Here is a 26,644-nt window from a genome sequence, read left to right on the forward strand (position 1 = left end):
GAGATGTTATCAAGCTCATTACCAGCTTCCATGTTAGGCTAATTAACATCCACTACCACAGCCTCTGGGGAGGAGGACGGGGTGTCTGTTAGTCACATCCATCTTAGGGAAACCAGTAAGTAATCAGACAGTCCAGAGTTTGTCTGTCTCATTAGCACTTTGAGTTTTTGTAGTCAGAGATTAGAGGGTTGATACCATTCATTCAAAGTGAATGAACATATTTCCCATCTAACTATCAATTTCTGGGAGTCTGTGTGACTGTAATACACACATGTGTAGAGCCAGCCTACTTCACATCCAATTTGGTACAGTTTTTTTTTCTTTCCGCTTTTTCATCTACAAATTGTGGGCAATTATCACCAAATGTGGTACAGATCATCCATAAAACCAAACCATAAAAGGTTACTTTTGATATCCCATACAGTTTTCTTAGCTGGCCCTCAAGGTTTGCTCAAATGCTGTGGGGAAGCTTATTTTACAAAACATGTGATATATCCTGAATGCTTTGTGCTATTGCATCCACATTTTGGACATATATGTATGGTGGACGTATAGGTATGATGTCTAAGTGGCCATGACAAATGTGATGCCATTTGGCCCATAGGTGGTGCATAGCAGCAGCATCTAACTATAAAGGAAAGAATCTCTGTCTATGTATATATGCATGTATGTATGTCCTTCTCACATCTCAAGAAACATTCATCCAATCAACTTCACACTTGGCAGGTGTGTTGCTGAAGAACCATGGAAGTGCAGTGTTGAGTGAGAAGTCAACTGGATGAGAGATTCTTGCTGCGAGCAACACTTCTGGACAGGAACACCAGGCACTGCACTGGCACTGGCAATTGTCAGACCAAACCTTTTAATGTTGTTTATCTTCATTGTAAAATATAAGCCACCAACATCTCCAGAAAACATCAAACAAGGGGTTGTGACGGCGATAAAAAAAGGGTTTTAAAAAAGTTGTTCCTGTCATTCTGACAGGTTCTCCCTCATGACAATAAAGCAGAGTCTGTCACTGTCTCTTTCTATCTGTCCAGCCAGCAGTTAGACCTTACAGAGTACACTTAACATGACATACTGTCACCTTACACTTCCTGCCATCACCACAGATTGAGCTGAAACACACCGAATGCCTGCCACCTAACAGGTAAGACCACATGTTCCCTAAGGGAGGGGAGGGGAGTGGGAGGATGGGGCGGGACCACAAAGTAGCACCAGCCAATGGCAGCTTGGCATATAGCACCGCCGGCACACAAGGCGGGTGCCGTAACCGAGGCCGTCTATAAATCCTGTGCTAAGGATGAAAGACTGCCACCAAGGAGATTAGTGTCCACATCGACTAATGAGGTACTATATCAGCACAGCCCGGGACCTGCAGTAAAATACACACACCCACACACACAAGTGAGCACGCGTACATATACAGGACACACATGCACACGCAAGGAAAGCTCATACACACGTAAGTGCATTTGCAGACACCCAAGTGCATTGTATTTGTACAACAACATGGAACGCTAGTTTAACAAGCAAGCACACTGCATGATGGGCCACACACACTTTGTCTTACATACACATACAGTAAGAATAAATGCACAGGGGACATATTTACAGTTAAATAGTTGATCAATATTGTAAATAATTCATTTTAGCTCCTGACAAATGTTGTAAAGGGGCCAGGTGAAGGTTTCTGTCACCAGACCAGATGTAACACGTTTCCCTGATGCCACAAACACAATATTCTTATTATTATTAGTAGTATATTATCAAGACAACAAGAAAATTACTTTATGAACATGTAAGGAAGCAGGATGTGATAAGTGTGTGTGTTTCTGTGTGTATGTCTGTGCGTGTGTGTGTGTGTGTGTGTGTGTGTGTGTAAGAGAGAGAGAGAGAGAGAGAGAGAGAGAGAGAGAGAGAGAGAGAGAGCGCTAAGACAGTTCTTTACACACTTTCTCTGATCTCAGTACAGAGTTGTAGTAGTGCAGTTGTAGTCACAATGCTGCACTTCCCATTTTCACCACTAAATGTCTCTAGTTAGCAAACATAGCACCTGGTAATGTGAGTGTGTGACTAGGTGAGTGTGCCTGAAGTGTGCATGTACGGTGTGTGAGAGAGAGAAAAAAATAAATCAAGGGAGGGAAGTGTGTGTGTTTGAGTATACACTGTTTAAGATCGAAACTGTCTGGATGTTGAGCCAGTCAGTCAGTCAGTCAGTCATCTTCTACCGGGGGGGGGGCTGGAGCCTATCCCAGCTGACATCGTGCGTGAGGTGGGGTACACCCCGGACAGGACGCCAGTCTATTACAGGGCACATAGAGATAAACAACCATTCACACTCACATTCACACCTACACCTACACCTACACCTAGGGGCAACTTAGAGTCATCAATGATCCTAACACGTGCATGTCTTTGGACTGTGGGAGGAAGCCAGAGAACCTGGAGAGAACCCACGGAGACACGATACTGGGTTCATAAGACGAGATGAGGTTTTAATACTACTCTTATCAATCAGTATTTTTTTTTTACAGGAGCAGTTGATTTCAGCAGAGAGCTGTGGTGGTGCTGTAGGCATCTCTGCATAGTACTCGTGTTAGCCGCAGTGTACGGAACTCACACCCGTAAACTATACCCCTGCAGCTGGGGGGGGGGCTTGCTGTTCAAAAGAGCCACGCCCCCTGCATGTAACATACAGTCGATTAGAAGCGTTGTGATGACTACCACTCGCTCATCTCACAGATCAGACACATTTTATTAAATATATCCACCCACACCCACGTTTTCTCCTGCTGTATGTGTGTTTTGAACATTTGAACCCTATCTACATCGACCGATCAGCTCAGTCTGTGTGTGTCTTTGTCACACTCACTTGCTTGGCAGAGAAATTTGACGAATCAGTTAAACACTGATGATTTCTTCCCATGGAGCTTCGACATGAAAACTATTTTGGTTTAGTAAATGTTTGCCAGTCAGCTGGTGAAGGCAGGTTATCCAGCAGCTGTCACTCGGCTCAGGATCTGCCAACAGACGGCAGAGGCCGAACCGTTCTCTCTACTCGTCAAAGCCAGACTCCATCATGCTGGCTGATGCTCTGCACTCATGTACTGATATCGCAAGACATGTTTTCTCCTCGACGAGAAATATGATCAAGTTTTTATATCTCGTGGGGCGAGATTTCGTCACACTTCTAGTAAAATACTTTAAAAAAAAATGTAATTAAGAATATATAAAATATATATATATATGCAGTATAATTCTGTAGATAAGCAAATGTACACAGCATGATAACGTTTTATGCCATGGTATACAATGACACCTGTATACCACTGCCACCCTACTACTGACTATTTTACAAAAAAAGAATGCCAAACCATGACAGAGAACGGTTTGCCTTTTTGAGGTTATATAGCAAATGGCACATTTTTTGGTTTATCGTGAATTCTTCTTTAAACACTGCTGAATTTCCAAGGTGGTAATCTGAATCAATCACAAGAGCCCATTCTCCTAACCTGACTATCTCCAGATGAATTTCGTTCCGCCTTGCTTCCTTCTTGACTCCGCCTAGCTCCACTCAACCATCTGGGATCGTTCCATTGGGAGGGATTTCAGGGTCCGTAAAAAGTGGTTGAGCCAATCAGGACAGCCAGACGGGGTTTTATAGATGTGACTAAGCGAAGAGGCGACTGTTTGTGATTCAAACAACAATGGCGACTCGAATTGAGGAAGCAGGCGTCAACATGGATGCTGCTGTTTCATCCGTGTTGTCCAATATAGTGAATATTTCTTCTTTAAAAGAACACCAGAGAACGGCTCTGAAGGCTTTTGTTGGTGGGAACCATGTTTTCGCCCGTCGATGTGGGTGGTTGAAATAGCACGTCAATAAAGATGACGGACAAGTTGTTTATCCAATCATATGCAAAGATTTTTGATAAGGCCCAGCCTCCTGAAATCACTTTGCTATGGAGCGATCCCAGATGGATGAGTGAAGCAAGGCGGAACAAAATTCATCTGCCGAGAGACAGGTTACCATTCTCCACCCAGCACATTGTTTAAAGGCGCACTCTTTCTACGGGACTCTTTCTAGCAGTACGGTCGCAACATAATCCTAATAAACTATCCACTTCATGTCCTTATAGAAGGACATTTGTGTCCTCATAGTAAAACTAGAATCTTAGTGTCAAACTGTTTTAGCTTAATATACAGAAATAAAGTTATAGCCTGAAACTGGAATTTGGATATATGACTTGAAGTGTTATTTTAGAATACGGAGTGTCAAGATCTTGGTGCCTTATCTTCACAAAGGCTCAGATTTTTGACTTGACAGCTTATAAAAACGTAGTTATGGGTTCTTCACCCTGTCGGTAGTACATTCCATCACACAGCAGCATTAGGGAGAAGGACCCTCACGCAAAGTCAATGCGTCACCCTTCAGTGTGATTGTCTCTATTTCATTGGTCAACACTACACCTGGCATTCTATTGGTTGGGGACATTTGACACAAAAAATTCAAGAGCAGCAAGAAACCAGCAGAAGTTTCATGAGCGCAAAAGCAGCCTGAGTGCGGGGATAAGAGCTCAAGCCGGTGGGCAGGAAATCTGTGAGAGCAAGCACACAGTTTGAGCACAAGCAGAGCAAACCTAAGAAAGGGCTGTTTGAGTGTGAGGACGAGGTTTTGGGGGAAAGCGAATTCTGAATGTGAACTCAATGAATTATGCTCTCAAATTGAAAGAACACGCTCTTTAATAAAGATAGGGTGACAACCCCCATATTTTGCAACATTTTCTGAACTCCAGAATCGTCTTCATTACAATGATGAAAGCCAAAGACACTTAATGCAACATTGAGCCCTCAAAGAAAGTTATTCCTTGTCTGTGTGCATAACAGCGCTGCACATCCAGCACTACACCGTGTTCTTGTATGTGCAGGCAAACACCATACAGTGAGAGTGTCTTTCTGTGTGTATGTGTGTGAGCCTGCTTTCATGAGGGATTGTACAGCAACAACCAGGAGAGAGATGGCCCCCTTAAGACCAGTCAATGAGAGATGGACATGGAGACGGACGCAGCTAGCGAGACTTGCGATCAATAGTAATCATGAGGCGCTGTGGCGTTAACAGCAGATGACACATCGCTCAGGCTTTTCTAGTGTGCTGTGCCCCGACACAAAGCAGCACAATGCCATAATTCCTTGTGGGCTCAGATCAATACATATACATTTGCACAAGTATCATAGTAAGATTATTTTTTTGGTATTTTTTGCCTTTATTTGATAGCTCATTCCTCTCAATGTGCAAGACTAACTTTTCCGTCACAGTTGCTCGCAAAGGGAGTTTACAGTGTCATCTTACATTATGGTCGTTCCTTCATCCAACCATACTGTGTGAGTGGCATTTTGACCCAGACAAAGTAAATGAATGTGACACTGTGTGATACTTGGGACAAATCTACACAGGGCTGACACAGACTGGTCTCTGAGCTCATAAACACCTCCCCCAGGGCAAGCTGTGATCCAAAACTATTATGTTAACATGATGGCAAGGTAACTGAAAAAATGTAATGAATGAACATGCAGTCTCATATAACAAATTCATAACAGTAATACATGAGGGGGCTGTGAGGGAGGAGGGAGTGAAACTGCTATGATGCTGGAAAGATGGTCCTGAGAAGAGCTGTACGCTGGAGAAGTAAGTGCTAAACCTGGTTCTTTACACTGACAGTAGGCTGAGGTTTTTATATGAGTGCAGGTGTATGGAACAGGCCACACACAGCAACATTTCAACCCTATGGGAAACACATTTTCTGCGAGAAGGTACACTGAGAAGATTGATAGCACTCTAATATCTGTGGGATAAATACAAAGGTGGTCTCAGCACCTGTTTAGCCTAGCTTAGCATAAAAAAAGTACCACTCCAGACATGTGTTAAAATATTTTAAAAGTACTTTATTTCGATTCTATTAAAGAGATGGAGATGGAAAGTGCATTAAAGAATTCTGGATCCGGCCTCGCCCCGCTCATGCACACGTAAGCCCGCTACTTTGAGACTCTTTTCTACAAAGCCTGAAGTTTAAACTGAGCCGTGCGTATTGCTCATCAAGATTACTAAGTTAGACACAGGCGAGAGAATCAGCCATGAAAACGGAAGTGAGGAAAGTAAACAAACCAATAAAGGCAAGTAAATACGTTTTTTCTAAGCCATAGACCACTTTATCAGAAATGGTGATGACATTGATTTCACCTATTTACTGTAGCTAGCAAATTTGATTGATGGAAGTTGTAAAAATATTATTCAACCTGTGATTAAGAATGTAATTGAATGGCCAATACAGCGCATAAAAACATGATTTTTTAATCAAGCTGCACTGAGAAATTACAAATGTTACATATTACAAATGAGCTGCTGGTCGCACCCATGCATTGGCGTTCCTATGTGCTAGAAACACTAGTGGATAAGGAAGACGTGCCAGTAATTGTGAATCGGAACTGGTCTAAAAACAGCAAACTACCAGCCAGTGCTGAGCCACAGAAAAGCACAGAGCCCCCACAGAAACACAGTTCTGGACATCACAATTAGCGAGAGGAGAGGTGTTATTGAGCGTGTGTGTGTGTGTGTGTGTGTGTGTGTGTGTGTGTGTGTGTGTGTGTGTGTGTGTGTGTGTTTGTGTGTGTGTGTGTGAAAAAGTAACACACAACTCTCATCTCTAGTCTCCCATGAGAGGTGGAATCAAGACTTCAAAAAAGGCCCTTTCTGTGAGAAACACTTGGCTTTAGTACAACAACACACACTCCACAAGAGCTCAGCCATCACTGCAGATAATGAGCCCTGAATATGATTAGCACAACACACAAGGCTGCATGCACCTCACACTGTATATCGTTATGCTTATTTAAACTTAATTTATCTAGCGCTCTCCCATCGACTTTCTAAGATGTTCTTTGAAAATCAACAGAACAAGGTGATGTTAGTGAACATTTTCATATTTGGTGTATGCAGGGAGCTGAGGTGAAACCAGAATTCATGTAATGAGTAATTTCTAAGATAATTAAAAATCCAGCCATAGAACATAACCTTGGACAAAATGCTGCGTGTTTTGTGGGTATTTATTGCCAGTTTACAGAATAGGCTGGTCATGGTAATTAGCTACGGCAAGTTCAGGCACGGCTGTAACAAAGGCTGAACAGGAAGGCTAAAACTACATGAAATTAGATGACATTAGAAGAGACCTTGGATGGATCCAAGAGGAAAACCAACGGCAACAATTTTTACACAATGCTAAGCTAGTAAGTTATTAGCTGTTTTTGTTTTGTAACAAACTGTTTAAACTGTAATACCTTTTTGTAGTAGACACTCAATTACCTTACAATATATAGAGTAAATCCCAGAAACACATTTATATATATATTTTATAAGCCATATTATAAGACATTATTCCGAGTTACATGCAACAAAACAACAGCTAGCATGACGGTAATATCAACACGGCTCTCTGTCGCATAATCAGTGTTATCTATGAGGGTTTTTGGACCAAAATCTATAGGATAGATTCTGGAAAGTTGACAAAACTAAAACTAGCATGATTAGCCAGGAACAGTGGTGAACAGTGATGTCTTTGCCAGAAAGTCCCAGATCAGATCAGTCGGTGCCAGGCACTGCCAAGATTGCTGTAGCAAGAGCCATCATATTTTATACAGTCTATGGTACAACAAGAACAACATAAATAGTATGCTTTGACAAGGTCTGCTGCCAAATGATCAACTTTAATGCTTCTCAAATATTTTGCTTCAGATCGCCATGTGACGGTGTCGGACTTCTCACCATGGTAACTTCTTGACCTTGAACTATCTGAGATGCCATCATTGGAAACTGTTTTGAAAAGGGCAGGCACTAAATATTTGACAGGTGATTAAATGAACCACCTGTCTATCAAACTCTATCCGAAGTCAGTCGGGACAACAGAAAACATCCATCGAGAAAACCTTCAGTACCGTTCTTTTTCTCTCCTTTCAGTGAAGAAAAACTCTCCAGTTTATATGGTTGATGCTACTGCAGTATCCACGCCAACCTCTTTAGGAGTCGTTATTGTTATCTTGAACAAATAGTCGCCTGGCACACACCCCCACAGCTGCCAGGATCTCCTAACAGGACGCTGATAGGTCTGGGCCATGGTGATTCATACATAAACCCATTATCTGAAGCCTGAAAAGATGGATTTTTGTGCGATTTTGTTATCCTGTGATTCTCGGGTAATTTTTGTGTTATAACGAGAACCAAGCTGCCATGCATGGTACAGTTAGTAACTTCTACAAAGTAAAAAGTAAGTGAAGTTGCACCATACCTTTGTTTGCTACATATGCCTAGTAGCTGACCTCAAAGACGCTGAAACCCAGTTTAAAAGCGCCAAAACAGGTATACTGATCTAACAATATAACACACTGATTCAGCTACATATTCAGGCCCAGGAATATCCTTGCCAAAACATTCAATTATTACTTTGACTGTTAGTTTGAGTAAAGTGAAAAAAACGGGCAGTGTAACTGTGCACTTTTGGACCGCTGTGCCAGGCAAGATTAATCGATCCCAAAGTAATTAAATGAATCCATGTCTAGCTATACAGCCAGTGCTACATAAGGCCTCCATTCTGCCAAAAACTTCTTCTATAGAGCCAGTGATTGTTGTACCAGGCTTTAGCAAGGGAGTGAGACTGCTATGTACAGCACACCAAAGCACTCTTGGACAGCCATGGCGTTCAAGCCCAGCCAAGTATCATCAAAGTGCCGGTTTGGCAGCTGCCCTGAGGGAAAGTAGCCAAGGCCAAGAGAGGTTCTAAACCTGACACAACTACACAAGCAGAGGAAGGTGTTAAAGGCATGTCCGCCGGGAATGTTTCTCCAACAGCATCATATCCGATGATTGCTTAACGCTTGCTTAACCAGGCCACATAACAGAGGATGGAGCAGGTCAATACATTATACACTTACTGTATGGGTCACGCACTCCAACAAACAGAAAAGATATGGTGACCAGTCCAACATCCACCTGTTAACTATATGTACTGCTTCTGCACACACCCAGACAAGCTAACTTGCAAGTGCCCGACTATGATTGCCCCACTATGGCAGTAAAATAGGTTGCATAGCTGTGGTTTGCTTGTGTGTCCAGGTCTGGGTTTGATGGGTCAAGCATTATGGTATATTGGCTCATTCACTTTCTTGCTGAGAGTTATCACAGGAACTTCCTGGACTCTCTGCAGGTTGCTTGGCAACCTCACAGTGATGACAAGACTTAAGGTAGTGACTTCACCTGGCACATAACCCTGTAAACCACAACACAAGACACAATGTGTTTACTTTACACTAAGTTATCTGTACATATGAAACAAATTAATAATAGCGTATTCATTAGTGTTGGTAGGTGGATTTTGTTACTTTTGGACCGAGACAGGCTAGTTGTTTTTACATATTTCCAGTTTTTGTTCTAAGCTAAGCTAAGCTAACCGGTTGCAGTTTCATATTGAACAGACAGTTATAAGGCTCTAATGATCAATGTTCAGGAGGACAGACTAGTAATGTCATGGCAAGACCTTATATGGAAAAAAAGTAGTGGTAAAGAGTAGCCTTCTTAAATGCTTTCACTATAATAAGCACAATCCTAATTTGGATTTATTTTCTACATTGAATTTCTCCATAGGCTTGTGGCCACTTCCTCCTACAGGGTAAATGTTTACTTGCAAAATCTAAAATTGTCATAGTATATTGGTTGTCTATGATCTACTTCTGAGATCCAGGCAGCTTCCCTGCATCAAATCCATGCTATCAGTATAGAAACACTGAAGTATGTATAAATGCATTGTTTAATCTATTCTCACAGCATGATGTGTAGTTTAGTGCAGGAGATCACTGTATATGGTGGTGATTAAAGTATCTTACACAATGATGGATGATGCAGTGTGCCATTTTCAACCATTAAGATTTGGACTACTCACTGCTAGGCCTACTACTACTACTACTACTACTACTACCATCAATGTTGCTTCTACTGATAAAACTTGTACCACTTGTGATAGTAATATACTGTATATGACACATGGACAGACAGAAAGACTGATAGGTACATACACACATACATAGTACATACTGTCTGAACCCATTAAGATGGATTGCAGGCAGAGTTATGTAGTCTAGAAAAAAAAAAACACAACACTCACCACTTTGTCCTCCTGCAGCCCAGTCAGCCATCCATATATAATGAAAAGAAAGACAGAGAGAATGTGAGCAAAGATGATATCTGAAAGCATGGAAATGATCCTACAGCCCTACCAGTAACAACACTGCAGTACACAGGTATTTCAGTTTTCAGTTATGTTACAGTTACAGAACAGAATATGCTACCACGTAAATTTCAGATTTAAGTTGAAATCATTATGCCCAAAAAAATAGTATGCATTAACTGTCGGTAGGAGATAGAATGCAAATCACAGTGTCAGTCACATGGAACCACATGGAACCATCCACCCTAAGTCTTGGTCTGATATAACAACAGTAAGCTGTAACAACTTTGCACCGTATACGCCTTTGCTACTGACTGAGAGGGGACGTCTGTTTTATAAAAGAATGGTTCAGCATTTTGAACAATGTATTTCAAAGAGTGAGATAAGAAAATTAAAACCACTCTCATGTTTTTGTTTCAAGTAGGCAACAGGCTCCGCACCCTGAGCCGGGTGGCGATTAGCCTATAGCTTAGTGAGAGAATGGAAGCAAACAGCTAGCCTGTTTCTCTCTAAAGTTCACAAATGTGACTATAAACCTGTAAACACACATCATATCGTGTTTGTTTAAGAAATACACAATCAGTAATGTAAAAACAACAAGCAGAGCTCTAGTTAGGTGGCAAATAGTTTAGCTTAGCACAGTGACTGAAAGCTGGGGAAACAGCTAACACACCTCCTAGCACCTCTAATGCTCACTGTTAAACATGGGCAGGCTAGCTGTTTCTTCCTGCACCCAAGCTCTAAGCTAAGCCTGGCTAACTGACTAGCAGTTACAGCTGCGCACTCTGTTCATAACCACACAAGAGCAGAATCAATCTTTTGTCTAACTTTGAGAATGAAAGCAGATGAGTATGTATTTCATGAAATGTTAAACTACTCTTTAGTGCTGGGACAAAAAAGCAATGCTGTAAATGTTCTTCTAAAGGCAGTGTCAAATTTCAGACTGTATTTTTTATTTCAATTTGCAACCGACTCACTGTATCATATTAAGAAATAAATACATGTTGAGTATCGAGTCTAACAGTAGAACCTGTGTATGTGTGTGTGTGTGTGTGTGTGTATGTGTGTCCATGTTTAAAATCCACCTTTCAAAGACCTTCCCCCACTGAATGCAGCTGCCACCCACCCTAACACACCACCCAGGACCCCACAGCTGAACTCTCTCCATGTCAGGCAGTAACTAATTAGGATGTATTGTAGTGTGTGTGTGTGTGTGTGTGTGTGTGTGTGTGTGTGTGTGTGTGTGTGTGTGTGTGTGTGTGTGTGTGTGTGTGTGTGTGTGTGTGTGTGTGTGTGTGTGTGTGTGTGTGTGTGTGTGTATGTGTGTGTGTGTGTGTGTGTGTGTGTGTGTGTGTGTGTGTGTGTGTATGTGTGTGTGTGTGTGTGTGTGTGTGTGTGTGTGTGTGTGCGTGTGTGCGTGTGGGGTGTCTGTAGGTGTGTTTGTGCATGTGTGAGATCATTAAATGCCACACTGCGATGCAGGGGCTGGGGATGGACTTTTTTCAGCGCAAGACTTGCCTCCTGATGCCAACACACACACGCACCTACACCCTGCTGTGCGTGTATAGGGCACCTCCGGACCCCTGGGAGACCGAGACAGAGTGGGAGACCACCCCCTCCGTCCACAGCTCAGTCTAATGCCCAATTAACCTTTACCAGCTCCTGCCTGGGTCACACACACTCTTACACGCATGGAGGCATAGATCACAGTCACACACACTAGGGCACATATAAATAACACACACAGGATTTGTGTTGTCGGAGTACATATCCAGAGCATACTATACACTTGCTCATACACACATATGTGCCATGGCTCATCAATTCCACCTGAGTTCTAACACCTGAGGTCCGAATGTAGCCTAAATGGACACAAAAGTGCCATAAGTGTATTAAGTGCAGATTTGGATTCCATGATAGATATGAACTTGTGCTGCCCCTCAAAAACATTAGAAAAATTATACAATGTGTAAATTAACTATTTCAATTAACAGGTGTCACATGTTTATTTATATTTTTCCTATCATATAAGCATGAGGAAAATAGGAACTATGCCTTGCAGGAAATAGGTCATAATCAAATGTGGGAAACTCTTTTACAAAAAACATCATTTTTTAGCAAGTGATTATAGGTTAAGGGAAAAGTACAAGGGTTTACACTTCTTTCAACACTCTATTTTAATTATTTATCAGTCAATATTATTCATTAATGTATTCAGTTATATTTTTTGTCTCATCTGATAACATTTTACTGCCTTTTTTCGGTTCTGGGGCCTCCATTTCCCTTCAGTGGGAAGAGTGAGAGGGGAGTTAGGGTTTGAGTGATCAGCTAAATCCCATAAAAGACTCCCATCCTGATGGGACTATTCTCTACCATGACGACGATGCTCCCATCCACAGGGAGCAAGGGGCCTGAATGGTTTGATGGGTATGAAAATCATGCGAATCATGTGCTTTGGCCTTTATAGGCATCAGGTCTCAATCCAGTAGAAAAAGGATTAAAGATTTTGGAGAAACGTTTTAGACATCACCAACATCATCAAAACTCTGTATGAGGGAGTACCTTTTGGTAGAATGCTGTTCATCCCTTGAAACTTTATTTGACAAATATGATTGATTGATATAATATATAACAATACGTTTTCCTCTTCACAGGCTATGTATGAGTAAGCAGCCTAGATAATAATATTATCACACTCCGGTCCGTTGGCACACCACCCCCTGTCTCTCTTACCGTGTTGGATCGCAGCGACACTCGCCCCCCACAGCGGGCACAGAACTTAGTCTGGCAGTACGAGCACAGGTTCCCGCAGCCATCTGCAAACTTGGTCTTGTGGCAGATGCCGCAGGTTGGCGCGTCGTCACGGTGAACAGCCGAGCCTGCTGCCACCGTGGCCTGCCGGATCACTGTCTCCCTGTAGCTGGACAACTGCTGCTGGATACCTCTGGGAGAAATAAAACAAGATGGAAGCATGAATGCTATGGCATATTTTATGTTATCCCGAATTAGTACATAAATACAACTACATGCAATGTGGGATTACATAAATAAGACATAATGGAGTCATTTGTTAACTGATTGATCTGTACCCATAACAAAGACCTCCAACATTGAAGGTTGAACATATTATATAGACAGAAGTAGTCAAGATACAGTAGCTGGGATGTGCCAGTCTTGGGGGCCCATTTGCTAATATTACTGGCTTTCTGAAAAAATGGAAGTAGGACAGTGGTGTATCCTAACGAGTTGACAATGTATAGGGGGTTGTCACACATCAACTCTTTGTGCGGCCATTGTCTTAGCTTACATAGAAAGGAATGGGTGTGGGTGTTTTGTGATGTGCCATCTATAGAATACTGTGTCCATATGAGGCTGTACTTATTCATAATCATGATCAATGCTAATGCTCTCATGCTTAAAAGGCACACAATGACAATGTTACATATTGATATTTCAAAAGGTAGTGGTTACCATGGTCATAATTCTTGGATTAAGGTGTTGGCAAGCTAACATATCTCCTGCGATTAGCAACAAATATAAAGTACGGGTTAGGCTGATGCTAGTTATACTGATGTTTGGTTGTGAGCAGTGTAGTGGGAGTTCATAAGGTGGGTGTACTACAGTATCAGGTAGATTGGTAGGTTATCGAGGAGGAGGTGGATACATATTTCAGGGCTTTTTGGTTGATAGGTGGGTACACTTTAAATCACCAGAAACAGAGGTGTATATATATACTGTATATACGGTATACCTATGTATACCCTTCACTGCACCACTGGTTGTAAGCCAAAATAGATGATGATACTAGACAAAAAGTAGGAGGAAATTTTTACGGTTCATCCTGAGGGGAACAGGAATGTCAAACTTCAAAGCAATCCACCAAGAAGTTATTTAGATATTTAACACTTGTGAAAAATGTCAGGCTTAGAGAAAGCCAGGAGATCAATCAACAGTCATTGTTCGTCATTGTCTGGGAACCATGACCAAAGTAGTGGAACGAATTACCAAACCACACCACTGGTGGCACTAGGTGAAAAGTGACTACAGTTCATCCTCTGGGGATTATTGTTTTGTACCAGATTTCAAAGCAACCAACTATTATTTTCCAAATTGCCAATGAAAAAATGTATGTACAAAATATAATGGTTATTCACCAAATAGTTGCTGAAACATTTCAGTCTGATGGAAAGTGTTTAAACAACTGATTAACCAACCAACAAACATTTTCATTCCTAAAAACAGTATGGCTACAATTGGAAATTATGAAAAAAATTATGAACATCTTCCTTCACACGTTTATCTCTTATAAAGAAACGGGCTGAGAAGTCATGACTCTATACTGCTCTTCTGATCCAATTAGTTTCAGCATTCAATAGTAATTCCATAAACTGTGATTAGCTGCAAATCCCAGAAGTGCAAGCGTGATCAGCTACAGTAAAAACCAGAAAAGAATGTTGAGAGTTTTTAACGGATAAATAATAAATAAATACAGGGGAGGAGAAGTGAACTGAAACCACAGAGCGAAGGAGACAATCGTTGCATTAAGTCCAGTCGATATCACTGTTCTACTGTTTGTGTGTTTTGGTGCAATCAACTTTTTTGTGTCTGCTTTTGTTTCAGGCTGCAGACACGAGAACTCTTCAAATCGATATGAGAAAGAGAGGGGAAGAGTATTGGTTTTATCTAAGGCGTTACAGTGTGTTGATTAATTGGATTTCACACTGTGGAGATTGAGGGGAGAGCAAATAGAGGGGAAACAGACCAAAAAGGAGAGAAGAACTGATGGACTGAGAATCACAGGAGGAGAGGAGATTTTCTATATACATATTTATTTTACGTTGTTTGTTTGTTTAGTTATCCCAACTTTTTCTCTGAGCAGGCAGATCAGTTACATGTAAGACCACATGCAAAGATGACAGGGGATAGAATGGTAAATGGACTTGTACTTATATAGCGCCTTTTTAGTCATCTTACTACTCAAGGCACTTCACAGTGTCTGTCACATTCACCCATTCACACAGACATTCACACTGATGGCAGTGGACATCTACATACCATCTAATCTGATCTAACCATTCACACACCCATGTGCAGCACGGGGAGCAATTCGGGGTTCAGTGTCTTGCCCAAGGACACTTCGACATGTGGACCGGGGGGAGATGGGGATCGAACCACCAATCTCTCGAACAGAGGACGACCCACTCTGCCACCAAGCCACAGCCGCCCATAGAACCAAACATCCCATCCACAGTGTGTATACATTAAGAGATAAGAAATGGGCAGGAGAACAGAAAGGGAAAGAATAGAGAAAAGGAGAGAAAAAGAGCAAGAAAGAAGAGGTGAGCGGAAAAGAGTAGGTAGGGGGGAAAAAGAAGCGACCATCACTCACTTGACTGTCTTGCTTTACAATCTTACAGTTACAAACAATGAGGAGGGATGAGGGAAGAGAAGAGAAGAAAAAAAGAAAGTAGAGGGATGATAGAATCTAAAAGCAGGAGAAATTATAAAAGAGGAGGAAGAAGTGAAAGAAAAGAGTAGAAGGGTAGAAAGAATAGCAAGAGAGGAGGCCGGAGATTAGTAATTGTGCATAAGGATGCTAAATGTTTAATTGCGGCCCCATTAAGTTCTACATATTAGGTCAAAAAGTTAAACTGCCTCTTTAGCATGTTTGCCATTTTCACAAATCTAAAAGAATCTAATGCAAGCAAACGTTTGAAAAATGACAAAAGGGAATAAATTATTTCTATGAGTCAGTTTGGACTAGGGATGTTCATAACCACTAATTTAAATGTAAGTTTAAACTTAAACTAGCCTTAAGATTAAGAAAGCACAATTGATCTATATGTTACAAAGAAATATTGTGTTTATTATAAGAGCCATTTTAAATCTTAAACTACATTTTTCAATAACCTAATCATATTTCAAATGCAATATGTCCCCACTGTCTGCTGCGCTGAAGAGGCTCCGGTTGCCTGCTTAGGAGTGCGCCTTGTGTGAGGTTTAATATTTGATGCAATGCCACTGGGGACAGTGGTCTAAAGAGACATGGTTTGGCATCGCTTATACCATTAGTATCTTAGCATGCAAGTCTGATTTATTGAGCCAGCTGGCGTTAGCCCGCTTCTTTAATTCATAGTATGCTAGGTGGATAGCTTTAGTAGAAAACATGCTTGCTTGCTAGCTAGCTAGTAAGCTAATTCCAGTGTGCTTCTGGTCAATCCAGTGGTACAATGGAGAACCCGACTGACTGCTGAACCCAGCTGCTATTTCTAAAAGAGGAGTTGGTGGCAGGCGGGGGCTGGGAGTGTCGGGGTGGAAGTGAGTCAGCAGCGGCTGATGAGTTCAGATCTGAGCGGAGAGTGTCCGCTGCTGCAGGAGAAGTGGCGGCTCACTCCAGCAACAGCTGAGACAGCATATGTCAATATATAATTTAAATGTGCACTAATAATGCACTAGTATTTCTAGTGGCAAGTAGTGTGGGTAGCGATGTTTAATCAACCAGTTGACTAATCGCATGCTTAGTTTAGACACAGTATAGAGCTCCCAATATGCATTTCACAATATATAATAATGTAAATGATGACTCTTAAATCATAAATAGGAAAAGAAGACATACAAACAAAAAGATGTCTTCCAAATCTAAATTCTAAATCTTAAACACTAAAGGAAACACTCATTTATATGGTACAGTAAAATTGGTTAGCTGAGCCATTAAAAGGACATCCTCACATTCAATGACTGTTCAGTCATTCAGTCTGCTAAAAACAATCAAGCATGTACCTGATATGACATCTAAAGCATCTGATATTATTTGCGGTAGCTACAGTACAGTACTTACAAACTTGGACTCAGCTGTGCAGCTTCCTCCCCCATCAGCCCATCCATTCAAAAAACTACAAATCCCAGCAGTAGAGGCCTGAGAAGAAGTCCAACATCCACTTGCTTGATAGAGAAATCCACATAGCTCCTTTGATTGTAACAGGACAAACTGTTTCTCTAAGTACACTCTGAAGAAAACCCTTCAGAGATTCCAAAGACCCAGTGGATGAAACACTACCTGCCCCAGGAAAGGTAACACCTGCCACACACACAAACTCTTGTAATCTCTACATACACCCATATTCACACAAACTAAAACACACTCATGTAAACCCACCGCTGATGAAGTTAAGTGCACACATGCACTTCCTGAAAGCAGTAGCCAAAGGTTAGAGAGAGGTCACCTGCTGCTGCAGCACCGCAGGAATCAGTTCCTAAGCCATGCCTCTCACTGTGTCTGTCCCAACCCCTGGCTCTGTTCACAGCCCAGTGGAGTTGCAATTTACAGTATGGGCTGATAAATATAGACATTGTGGTTTGTTATATGTTTGTTTATCCATACTACATTTGTTGCTCATGGAAAGTCTTAAAATTGAATTGAATCTGGTAATCTCGGTCAGATTGAACATTAATATGAGGGGTTATGTTTTGCCTTTGATTCTGATTAAACTTATAAGATTTCCATTTATTAAATCGTCTGTTAAGTTACAATCTATCAAAGCGTTAAAACAAGTAGGCTGAGTATTCCAATATCCGTGTCTGCGGGGACATTCACGGGCTAGATGTAAATAAATCTTCATGTTAGTGACGCTGCGGACAGCGGATGATCTGTCAGCCTAATTTGTTACTAACAGTTATGCTGCGTTCAATTGTAATTGGAAATCGGGAATGTCCAACTTGAGTCAGGCTCGAGTAAGGGTAGAAGTGTTGTAGGAACATTTGTGTGTGTGTGTGTGTGTGTGTGTATGGATTTAAGAGAGGAACATATAGGGGACGAACCGGAAGTAGATAGGCGAATGTGTTTCAATAAAGTTTACAAAAGTGAACAAAAATAAAAATTCTGAAAGAACAGGCTTAGCTGTAGTTACATCTTACTGCCAAAGAGGACGCTGGAAACAACATATTTCAATTTTTATGGAGTTCAACTTTAATAGTGTCTTTTTTTGTTGATGATAGGTGGCTTTAATCCAAAATAGCTTCTGTTGGTACAAGGCTTAATAAGGTCATGCATGTTGGCTGGATGTAACTGAACTCTATTTAATACATAGAGGGACAAGACAACCTGGCTAGAAAGGCTCAGTATTGTGTGTAAAACTCTTGCAAGAGTTCGGGCAAGAGTTTAACAAGAGTTTAACGTTGCTCAAACATCCTTGGAAAATGACAAATAATGTAAAATGGATCCATCTTGTGCATGAATACTAAGTTGGCACTCATCTGGCGATGGCAATTTGCTTTTCTGTGCTGTGATAAAAGTGTGTGGATGAAGTATTAAGTTGTTAAATATCATCTACTTAAGGGCTGGATACATGGCTAGCTAATTTACTAATTCCGCCATACTTTAATGCAACACTGATTACAGAAAATGAGACCAACAGCAGGCTGATGGCCAGTGGCAGCACTTGGTCTACAGTCTCTTGCTATGAAGCTACTTTATGGGAGCTGTTTTGGTGAAGTAGTCTGTCAGCGGAGGGGAGGTGTGCTAGCTAGCAGATTCCTGTCTAATTTGTGGTCTGATAAACAGTATAATCGTCAAAGCAGTGGGTTGGAAAAACGATAATCCCTGAGCCCTTCTAAGCTCCCCCTCAAGTTGCTTCGATTACAGCAAGAACATGACAACATTTACACAAGAAGGATCCTTTCTAGCAAAAAAACAGAAACTAGACAACTTAAGGAATCCATCATTATCAACCATGTCATGCTAGCTTGTTGTGAAGGGAGGCTCCAAAGTTAGGCTAAATTCTGGCAAGGAATAAACTGGCATGGCCATTGTCGTACGGGTCACCTGACCTCTGACCTCAAGATATGTGAATGAAAACAAGTTCTATTGGTACCCACAAATCTCCCATTTACAGTCATGCCCCCTTTATGATAATCCCAAGCAGTTCATGGCAAAAAACATGCAGTTTTTCTCCTGCAGTACAAATGTGTTGTTTTGGCCTGTTCTGAAATTGCATTTAAGCATTTTTGCATACTGGGTTCCCTTAACAGCCACGGAATTAATTTGTATACAAAAGCTGAGACTCTTGTGGATTCAATGAGTCCAATTGTATTCATCTGTGATGATGTTCGTCCTCATAGTAGCCATTTCACTGTAGTCTGACTATTTATACTCACTGTATAAAATGAGCTGTTGTGACCTCTAGGATAATCACAGCCTCATGAAACTTTAGGACCATACTCTAGAGACATAGGGCATTCACACGATGAATGGTTCTCCTAGGTATATTGACAATAAAGGGGTTCCTGAGCAGTTTACAGAACAGAGGTGCAAGCTATTCAATCAATTCTAACAGAAATCACCAAATGTCAAAAGTTTGTAGCATGTGTCAAGTAATACTGGGTGGCAGAGCCTACCATTTAAGGCCTCAGTCGCGTTGTGCTTGTTTTTTTACAGTTACCATGGTCAAAATATATGAAACTGGTTTTGTCCCCCTTTTTTACGTTACATTAAATTTTCATGAAATACTGACCGCCAAAATGGAAATGTCCTTCAAAGTTTATATAGAGTTATTATTTTAAACACATGCTAAACAGTTAGCATAGGGTGTGCTTTCACTTAACAAAGTATGGTGACTCACATGCTAAACAGGTAACTTAGACTGTCACTCATAGGTTTCCTAAGCCTATAATCACTCAACATACTAAACTGAGTACCAGAGGCATCAATCTACTGTAGATAGGCTACATGCATCACTTGGTGTCTGTAAATGTGGTGTGTTACCCAGTGTGTGTTTTTTGTATTTTACAATGAATGTGGAAAAGTAGGACATAAACTGTAGAAGTAAACAATGAGAGCAGGAGCAGGAAATAGCCTACATCAAGAACGTCTCCGCTAATCATCAACCACAATAATCCATCATATTCTCTCTTGCAGGTGAGAAAAAAAATCCTTATCACATCAAATAACAGTGTCGGGAAATGTATGGAGGGTGGTTGGCAGATCATTATGAGAAGGAAACAGGGAGGAGGATGGAGTGGAGGGAGGGGAAGGAGAGGCAGAAAAACAGGGAAAGATCAGAGAGAAGTGTACACTGTGATGGAGAAATAGAGAGCAAGCTCGTTAAGAAAATGCTGGGAAACATCCATATTCAAATGTAGTAAGACACAAGGTTAAAGCAAAGTGAGCATAAGAGCTTCACTTTCCTAAACACACACAAACTCAAAACACACTCCGCTTTTCCATCAAGACGTTCAATGCCTTTACTCTTTAACATAAAAACAAACCCTGTGTATGAGTATGTGGCTGCATACATATTGTGAAAAAGACAACATTACCATAAAGTGTAAAGGAACCTAAGCTTTGTCTATGAGAATGTAAATTAAATTGGATTACGTACACACGAATATACACTCAGAAATGTTCCCTCATTTAGCTTGGACTGAGACGTAAAAGTTATAGCTTTCTTAATGAGAGTGGATAACATTTCAAGTAATTCAACCTGTTTTTATTAAGTACAAAGATCTGTATATGGTTAACTTTTCAGTGGAAAAATACAATGTCAATAATTTGCAACCCAGACGCCAGGAAAAAGGGTTGGCATATGTTTCCTCAAACCACAGATATGTTGAATCTCATTCTCTACTCACACATACAATCACATAGCGGCATTTTTTGACACTCCACCGTCACCACACACGGTCAACATTGTGAATTCAAACAAAAACGATTAGGTAAAAAAAACTTCATAGTTAGGTTTAGGCAACAAAACTACTTGGTTAGGGTTAGGAAAATACTAAACTGACTTCTCCCGATGGATTGATTCTCATATAGATCTGGGAACTCTCCTTTGGAGATCAAACGGGCAAAAATACTGGTTGCTGATTAGATAAACCATCTGTCTATCGAGCCAAATCAACCAATCAGATCAACGAAGCATATGACATATGAACAGAGCGTTGTGGCAAAGCTAAGAAAGTAAATAACATGTCGGTAAAGGATAGTTGTTATTTGTGTAACGCAAATTTATTGATAAAAGGCACAATTTCAGATGCCCAGTCCATATTCCAACAGAAGGATCCAGGAAAAAAAGCATAAGTGAGCAGCTAACAGAATTGAACTGATAATGTTTTCAGGTCGGATTTGCATGCGTTGTGTCACACTCAAACACGACTCAAAACCAACGCTGATTGGACGTTTGCCTGGCAAATGGCTCCAAATGTTCTCCGTCGCACGTTACCAGACTGATCTGCGAGTAAACTACAGAGGAGTTTGCCAGATCAGGACAGTCTCACGGGGCTAGGAAAAGACTGTGATTTTGGGTCAAAATAAGTAGTAGTAGTAGTTTGTCACGTAATCAAGTTTCAGGAAACGGGTGAAAGTCAGGAGTTTGTGTGACCTGATTCATTTCAACCCGGACCTCCTCCCGAAGCAGAGTTTGGGGCTGTTATACTACATAACTTGGCTTCTGGGGGCCTTGCTGTCAGTTGAAAGCCTTATGCGTGACATACAGATACGAGAAAAACGTACAATACCAACATTGTTTTCTGACGACCAGATATGCAAATGAAATTCTGGAAAAATATCCATTCTTATTTAGTCAGTGCAGTGAGATACTTTTCTTATCTTGTTAACTTCAGTTAAAAGTGATGTGTCTATGTTTTGAGACACTGACATGATGATATTTTTATTACTGTCGACACATTTCATAAAAAGACAAAAAAAACATGGCCCACAAACCCATTGGTTCATACCAAAGATGTATATCTACAGTTTTTTTGTCTTTTTTGAAACTCCTGAAACAGCTAGGGACTGTATTACTTTTTAGCAACATTATGCTGAAACAAGAGGAAATAGTGCATTTGTTGGGGACTACTTTCTGCTGCAGATAAATACAAATGTGGTTCTCTAGTGAGTATTACCTGCAGCAGTACTAAGTCAAAATTAAATGCAGTATGTGTGTGTCCATAGTTATAAAAGAACCCAGTTCATTGTGGCTCACTGGTGCGTTTTTAAGAGTTTTGCAAAACACTGGTGCTCTATGACACAGAAGAATAAAACCGATCAGGCTTTAGCCACGCAGATAACACTAAGAAGGTTTGAGGGCAGGAAAATGGATGAAAAAGGTAAAAAGGGATGGAGGTTGGAGAGGAGTAGAGGGGGGTGGAGAGGCAGGGAGGAGCTCCTGGACTATATAGCACTGTGACAGGTGCTACAATGCACCGTAACTCAAAGTTGGGCAGGACATGGACCTTTAGCTGGCAAGGACAAACAGAGAGGACACACAACCATACACACACACATACACACACACAACCATCCTCCTTGCAGGGATATCCCTTTTTGGCATTTTACCCCTAAAGATTTAAACTTTGAGTTTTTGAATGTGCTGTGCAGCCAAAAGTACAGTCTACACTGTGAATAATACACATTTCCTAAATGAAATAAATCACTAAAGCAATAGCAGTCCTAGTGTTCCTAGGATATAAATTATTCTTTGTATTTAACTGGTGATTACAGTTTGATGGAGCCTTCAAAAAGGTGTTTATATAGGTCACTGACCTTTACACCTGTGTGTGTGTGTGTGTGTGTGTGTGTGTGTGTGTGTGTGTGTGTGTGTGTGTGTGTGTGTGTGTGTGTGTGTGTGTGTGTGTGTGTGTGTGTGTGTGTGTGTGTGTGTTTGTGGTGTTGAAGGAACTAAAGTTAGCCCTTTAATCAATCTGTGACAACACCTCATCCACGTACCATACAGAGACACACGTACAAACACACTCTAGAAAAGCACACGCATACACAGGGCTCTAGGAAGATATAGAATACAGCTGGTGTTATGCTCATCTGACGAAAAGACCAAAACCAACAATCTTAGTCCGTGTGTCATATCCTGATATATCAACCATTTGTCATTCCCTGGGCCTCAAATAGGCCTACCGCTGTTTTGTCCCCTCTGCGTTTGATAATGACGCACAGGGAACCCTTGAGCATCTGTTTAAAAAGCACTGGGCTTTCAACTGTAAACCCAACCGTGGCATAATTAGATGCTCAGAGCAAGTGCTCCAGGACTAAACGTGACAAAGCCTGTGTAGGGGGGAGGTCAAACATCAGACCTGCATGCAGGAGACTGTGGTTCATGTCGCAATTGTCACTCAGTGCGTTTACATGCACATCAGTAACCCAAAAATGGCCTTACCCCGGTGAAGGGAATGATCAGATTATTGAAGTTCCCCCAGTATACATTGGAGGGGGTTGAATGGGGAAATGATGGAGTAACTCTTTCTCCGGTACAGTTGGTGGTGCTCCGCAAACATACAGCTGTACTGAATACAGCTTTTTTTCTGGTTCACCTTTCTCAAAATCACAAATGGCAGAGTTTTCTTCTTGGTAGTGATGTTACTTGCTGTTGCGAATTCCTCCCTCAGTTTAAAGGTAACGCTCTATTTGGGGGTTTTTTATGTTGTTTTTGAGGCCATTGCTTTCTGTTGTATTCTCTTTCCGGGTCAAAAGCTACTGTCACGGAGTGGGTAGCATGAGTAGATGAGAAACCCGATAATAATCCGAGAAAGCTGTATATAATCAGGGAACTGAAGGAATTCTCTACTACTGGGGTAGTACTCCGATTTTACCCGGGGTAAGGTGTTACATGGTGTTTGAGAAACCAGGGCATGCCCTAACCCTAACCTTCACAGAGTGGTTTTGTTGCCCAAACCTACATAATTTTGTTGGAATTCCCAACATTAACAACAAGTTCCCTGTGTTGGGAGCAGCGACCGTAGTGAAGTGTCACCATTTTATGCACAGGGCTACCCAGTGCATTGACAGCCTTTCAGGTTTCTTTGCCGGTGTTGTGTCGAAGTCATTCCCCCGTCAAATAGTGTTTCACAAATTAGACGGAGTGGACTGGAGTATGTTTCAATTTCAGATTTCAGAGAAGTGTCTAGACATCTCCTCCTTAAGGGGAACGTAAAAACACCTCTGTTATGACAAAAGTTGCTCAGATACAAGTCACTACCATCAATATCAGACATTTTAGAGGACACCACTCAGTTTTTTGAGTGGAGGGGACTTTAAGTTTATCAGCAAACAAAAAAGTAATTTATCAAATTCATCACCTAGCCACTAGCCACCACTATCACACCAAATGTGTATTAATACATGGCTTTGCTTAAAACTATAGTATTTTTAATGAATCTATATATTTGTAAGCCGTTTTTGATATAATAACAATGCAATAACACTAGTCTTATCCTAAACACATTTCATGAACTGACTCTCAATAAGCAGAGCCACCCCTCTCCATGCACACTTTTAATTAACAAATACTCAGCAAACATCTCATTTTAATGAGGATATTGTCAAGTTTGAACAAAAAAAAAATCATCATCGTGTCTCATTCTCACCTCTATTGACCCCCCAGTTAAAGCTTCCTTTCAATTTCCACAATTGCTTCCCAAAATGGTTCTGGACCGCTCTCTCTCTCTCTCTCTCTCTCTCTCTCTCTCAGAGCCTGAATCCTCAGTGAAAGCTTAAAGTTTCAGTTACAAAATCCAAAAAGTTAAAGACCCTCTGCTTGACATACAGTAGATGTGTCCAAAAATAAAGCAGCTAAAATAGCTGAGTCCTTCAGTCCTTGAGCGTCATTACTGCTGCTAAGCCAAATGTTGGCTCGGACTTCCCCGGTCCTGTGCTTTCATAACGCAGGATGGCATCAGGAAGGGATCGGGAGCCAGCTTCAACTCTTTTCCTGTAGTGACTCAGGCCTCTATGGCTGAGTATGAGTCACTCCTCCAGTTCCTGGATCGATATTCAAAAAGCAGGCAGACATGAATCAAATAACAATGAGTCAGTGTCAGAAAAAATCACCTCGCAGCCATTTGGAAATTAAGCCCTCTATCTCATTCTCATTTGCTATCCAACACTTATTGTTAAAGTAACTCCGGTCCCTTGTTACTCAGTTCTGTTCCGAGATTTTGAAGTAAAGTCCTTCAAAAGTTTCATTCTCTCCAACTCCCTCGAAAACTGTCTCCCCCTCAGCATCCGCTGTACCTCCCCTCAACTTTCACTGCTGTCTTTAATCTAGTCCCCGAACACACACACATAGGCACACACACACACACACACACACACATACACGCACACACACAGAGATGCACAGACACGCACAGACACGCACACAGACACATACGCGCACACACACAGAGACACACACACACACACACACACACACACACACACACATACGCGCTTACTGTAGAGGAGTCATCTACAAGATTGATTGGAACTCATTCTGTGTCCTATAATAGACGAGTATTAAAAAGTTTCCTCCCTCTCATGCTATTTGTGAAATTGAATGGAAGGTAAAATGCATGCCAGAATTAGAAAGGGGTTTCCAGTTTGCAGCAACTGTGTGTGTGTGTGTGTGTGTGTGTGTGTGTGTGTGTGTGTGTGTGTGTGTGTGTGTATGTGTGTGTATGCGTGTGTGTGTGTGTGTGTGTGTGTGTGTGTGTGTGTGTGTGTGTGTGTGTGTGTGTGTGTGTGTGTGTGTGTGTGTGTGCGTGTGCAAACAGAAGAAGGATTTGTTTGCATGCAAAGGACATCCACCTACACCCACTTTAACACCTTATTGTTTGCAGAAAAGAGTTTATCCCCTTCATAGGCTGATAAAAATCTGGAGATTATGAAACTGTCTGTATACATTGTGTTTAGTTGCATCAAACTGACATGAAACTCAAAAAAGACGGTATTTTAAGGCACAACGGTTAGGTGAAAAAAATGGCTTTGAGTTATCACCGTGATTACGTAATCTATACCTTCATTAAATATTCACAACATGCACAAAATCACTTAGGTTCAACAGGTCCAGTTGGTAATCCAGCCGTGGTCCTGGTGGGGGCATTTAGGTTACGTTGATGGTATTAAACACTCATGTGGCTAATTCAGCATCGGATTCAGCTGTCGTCAGATTATCGGCATTATCACTGGTTATCACTAGTAGTGTGTAGGAACAAGACACCCAAACTCAAAGAGTGTGCTTTTAGTTGTTTTGTAGTAATTTTTTGTCTCTTTGTGGTCATTGTGCACATACTTTTGTGGTCATTTTGTTTCCCTTTGTGATCATTTAACATCCATTTTAGTTGTTTTGTATGTCTTTGTAATTGTTTTGCATCTGTTTGTCGTGGTTTTGCATCTATCTTCAGCAGGAATGCCACGTTTCTCAGTATAATATTGAACCGTACGGCACGCCTTCCACGTTTCAATACGCACTTGTGAATTGAGTTTTTTCAGTTTTGCAATAAAATGTAAAATGTAATTTCATGTTTCCAAGCTTCGTATTTCTCGCAGAATTGGCTCTGTCGGAGCTTAAGAGGAGCACTTGAACGCGCTGTGGATGGGGAAACTC

The 26,644-nt window shown here is 41.3% G+C and overlaps 1 protein-coding gene across 4 annotated transcripts in view; it reads right to left on the reverse strand.

Annotated features, from left to right (window-relative positions):
• Window positions 1-26,644, reverse strand: part of rims1a (regulating synaptic membrane exocytosis 1a) — a gene marked incomplete at both ends in the record, with an annotated part of 118,539 nt that overhangs the window by 70,693 nt on the left and 21,202 nt on the right. For 3 of the 4 annotated variants that reach the window (XM_083923458.1, XM_083923461.1, XM_083923459.1), the window contains 2 exons: window positions 10,209-10,220; window positions 13,005-13,215. In XM_083923458.1, coding sequence (XP_083779584.1) covers window positions 10,209-10,220; window positions 13,005-13,215 — 223 coding nt within the window. The remainder of the gene's footprint in view (window positions 1-10,208; window positions 10,221-13,004; window positions 13,216-26,644) is intronic. The other variant, XM_083923460.1, reaches the window with a different exon arrangement.

The sequence above is a fragment of the Echiichthys vipera genome, assembly GCF_963691815.1.
Source record: "Echiichthys vipera genome assembly, chromosome: 11".
Taxonomy (NCBI): Eukaryota; Metazoa; Chordata; class Actinopteri; order Perciformes; family Trachinidae; genus Echiichthys; species Echiichthys vipera.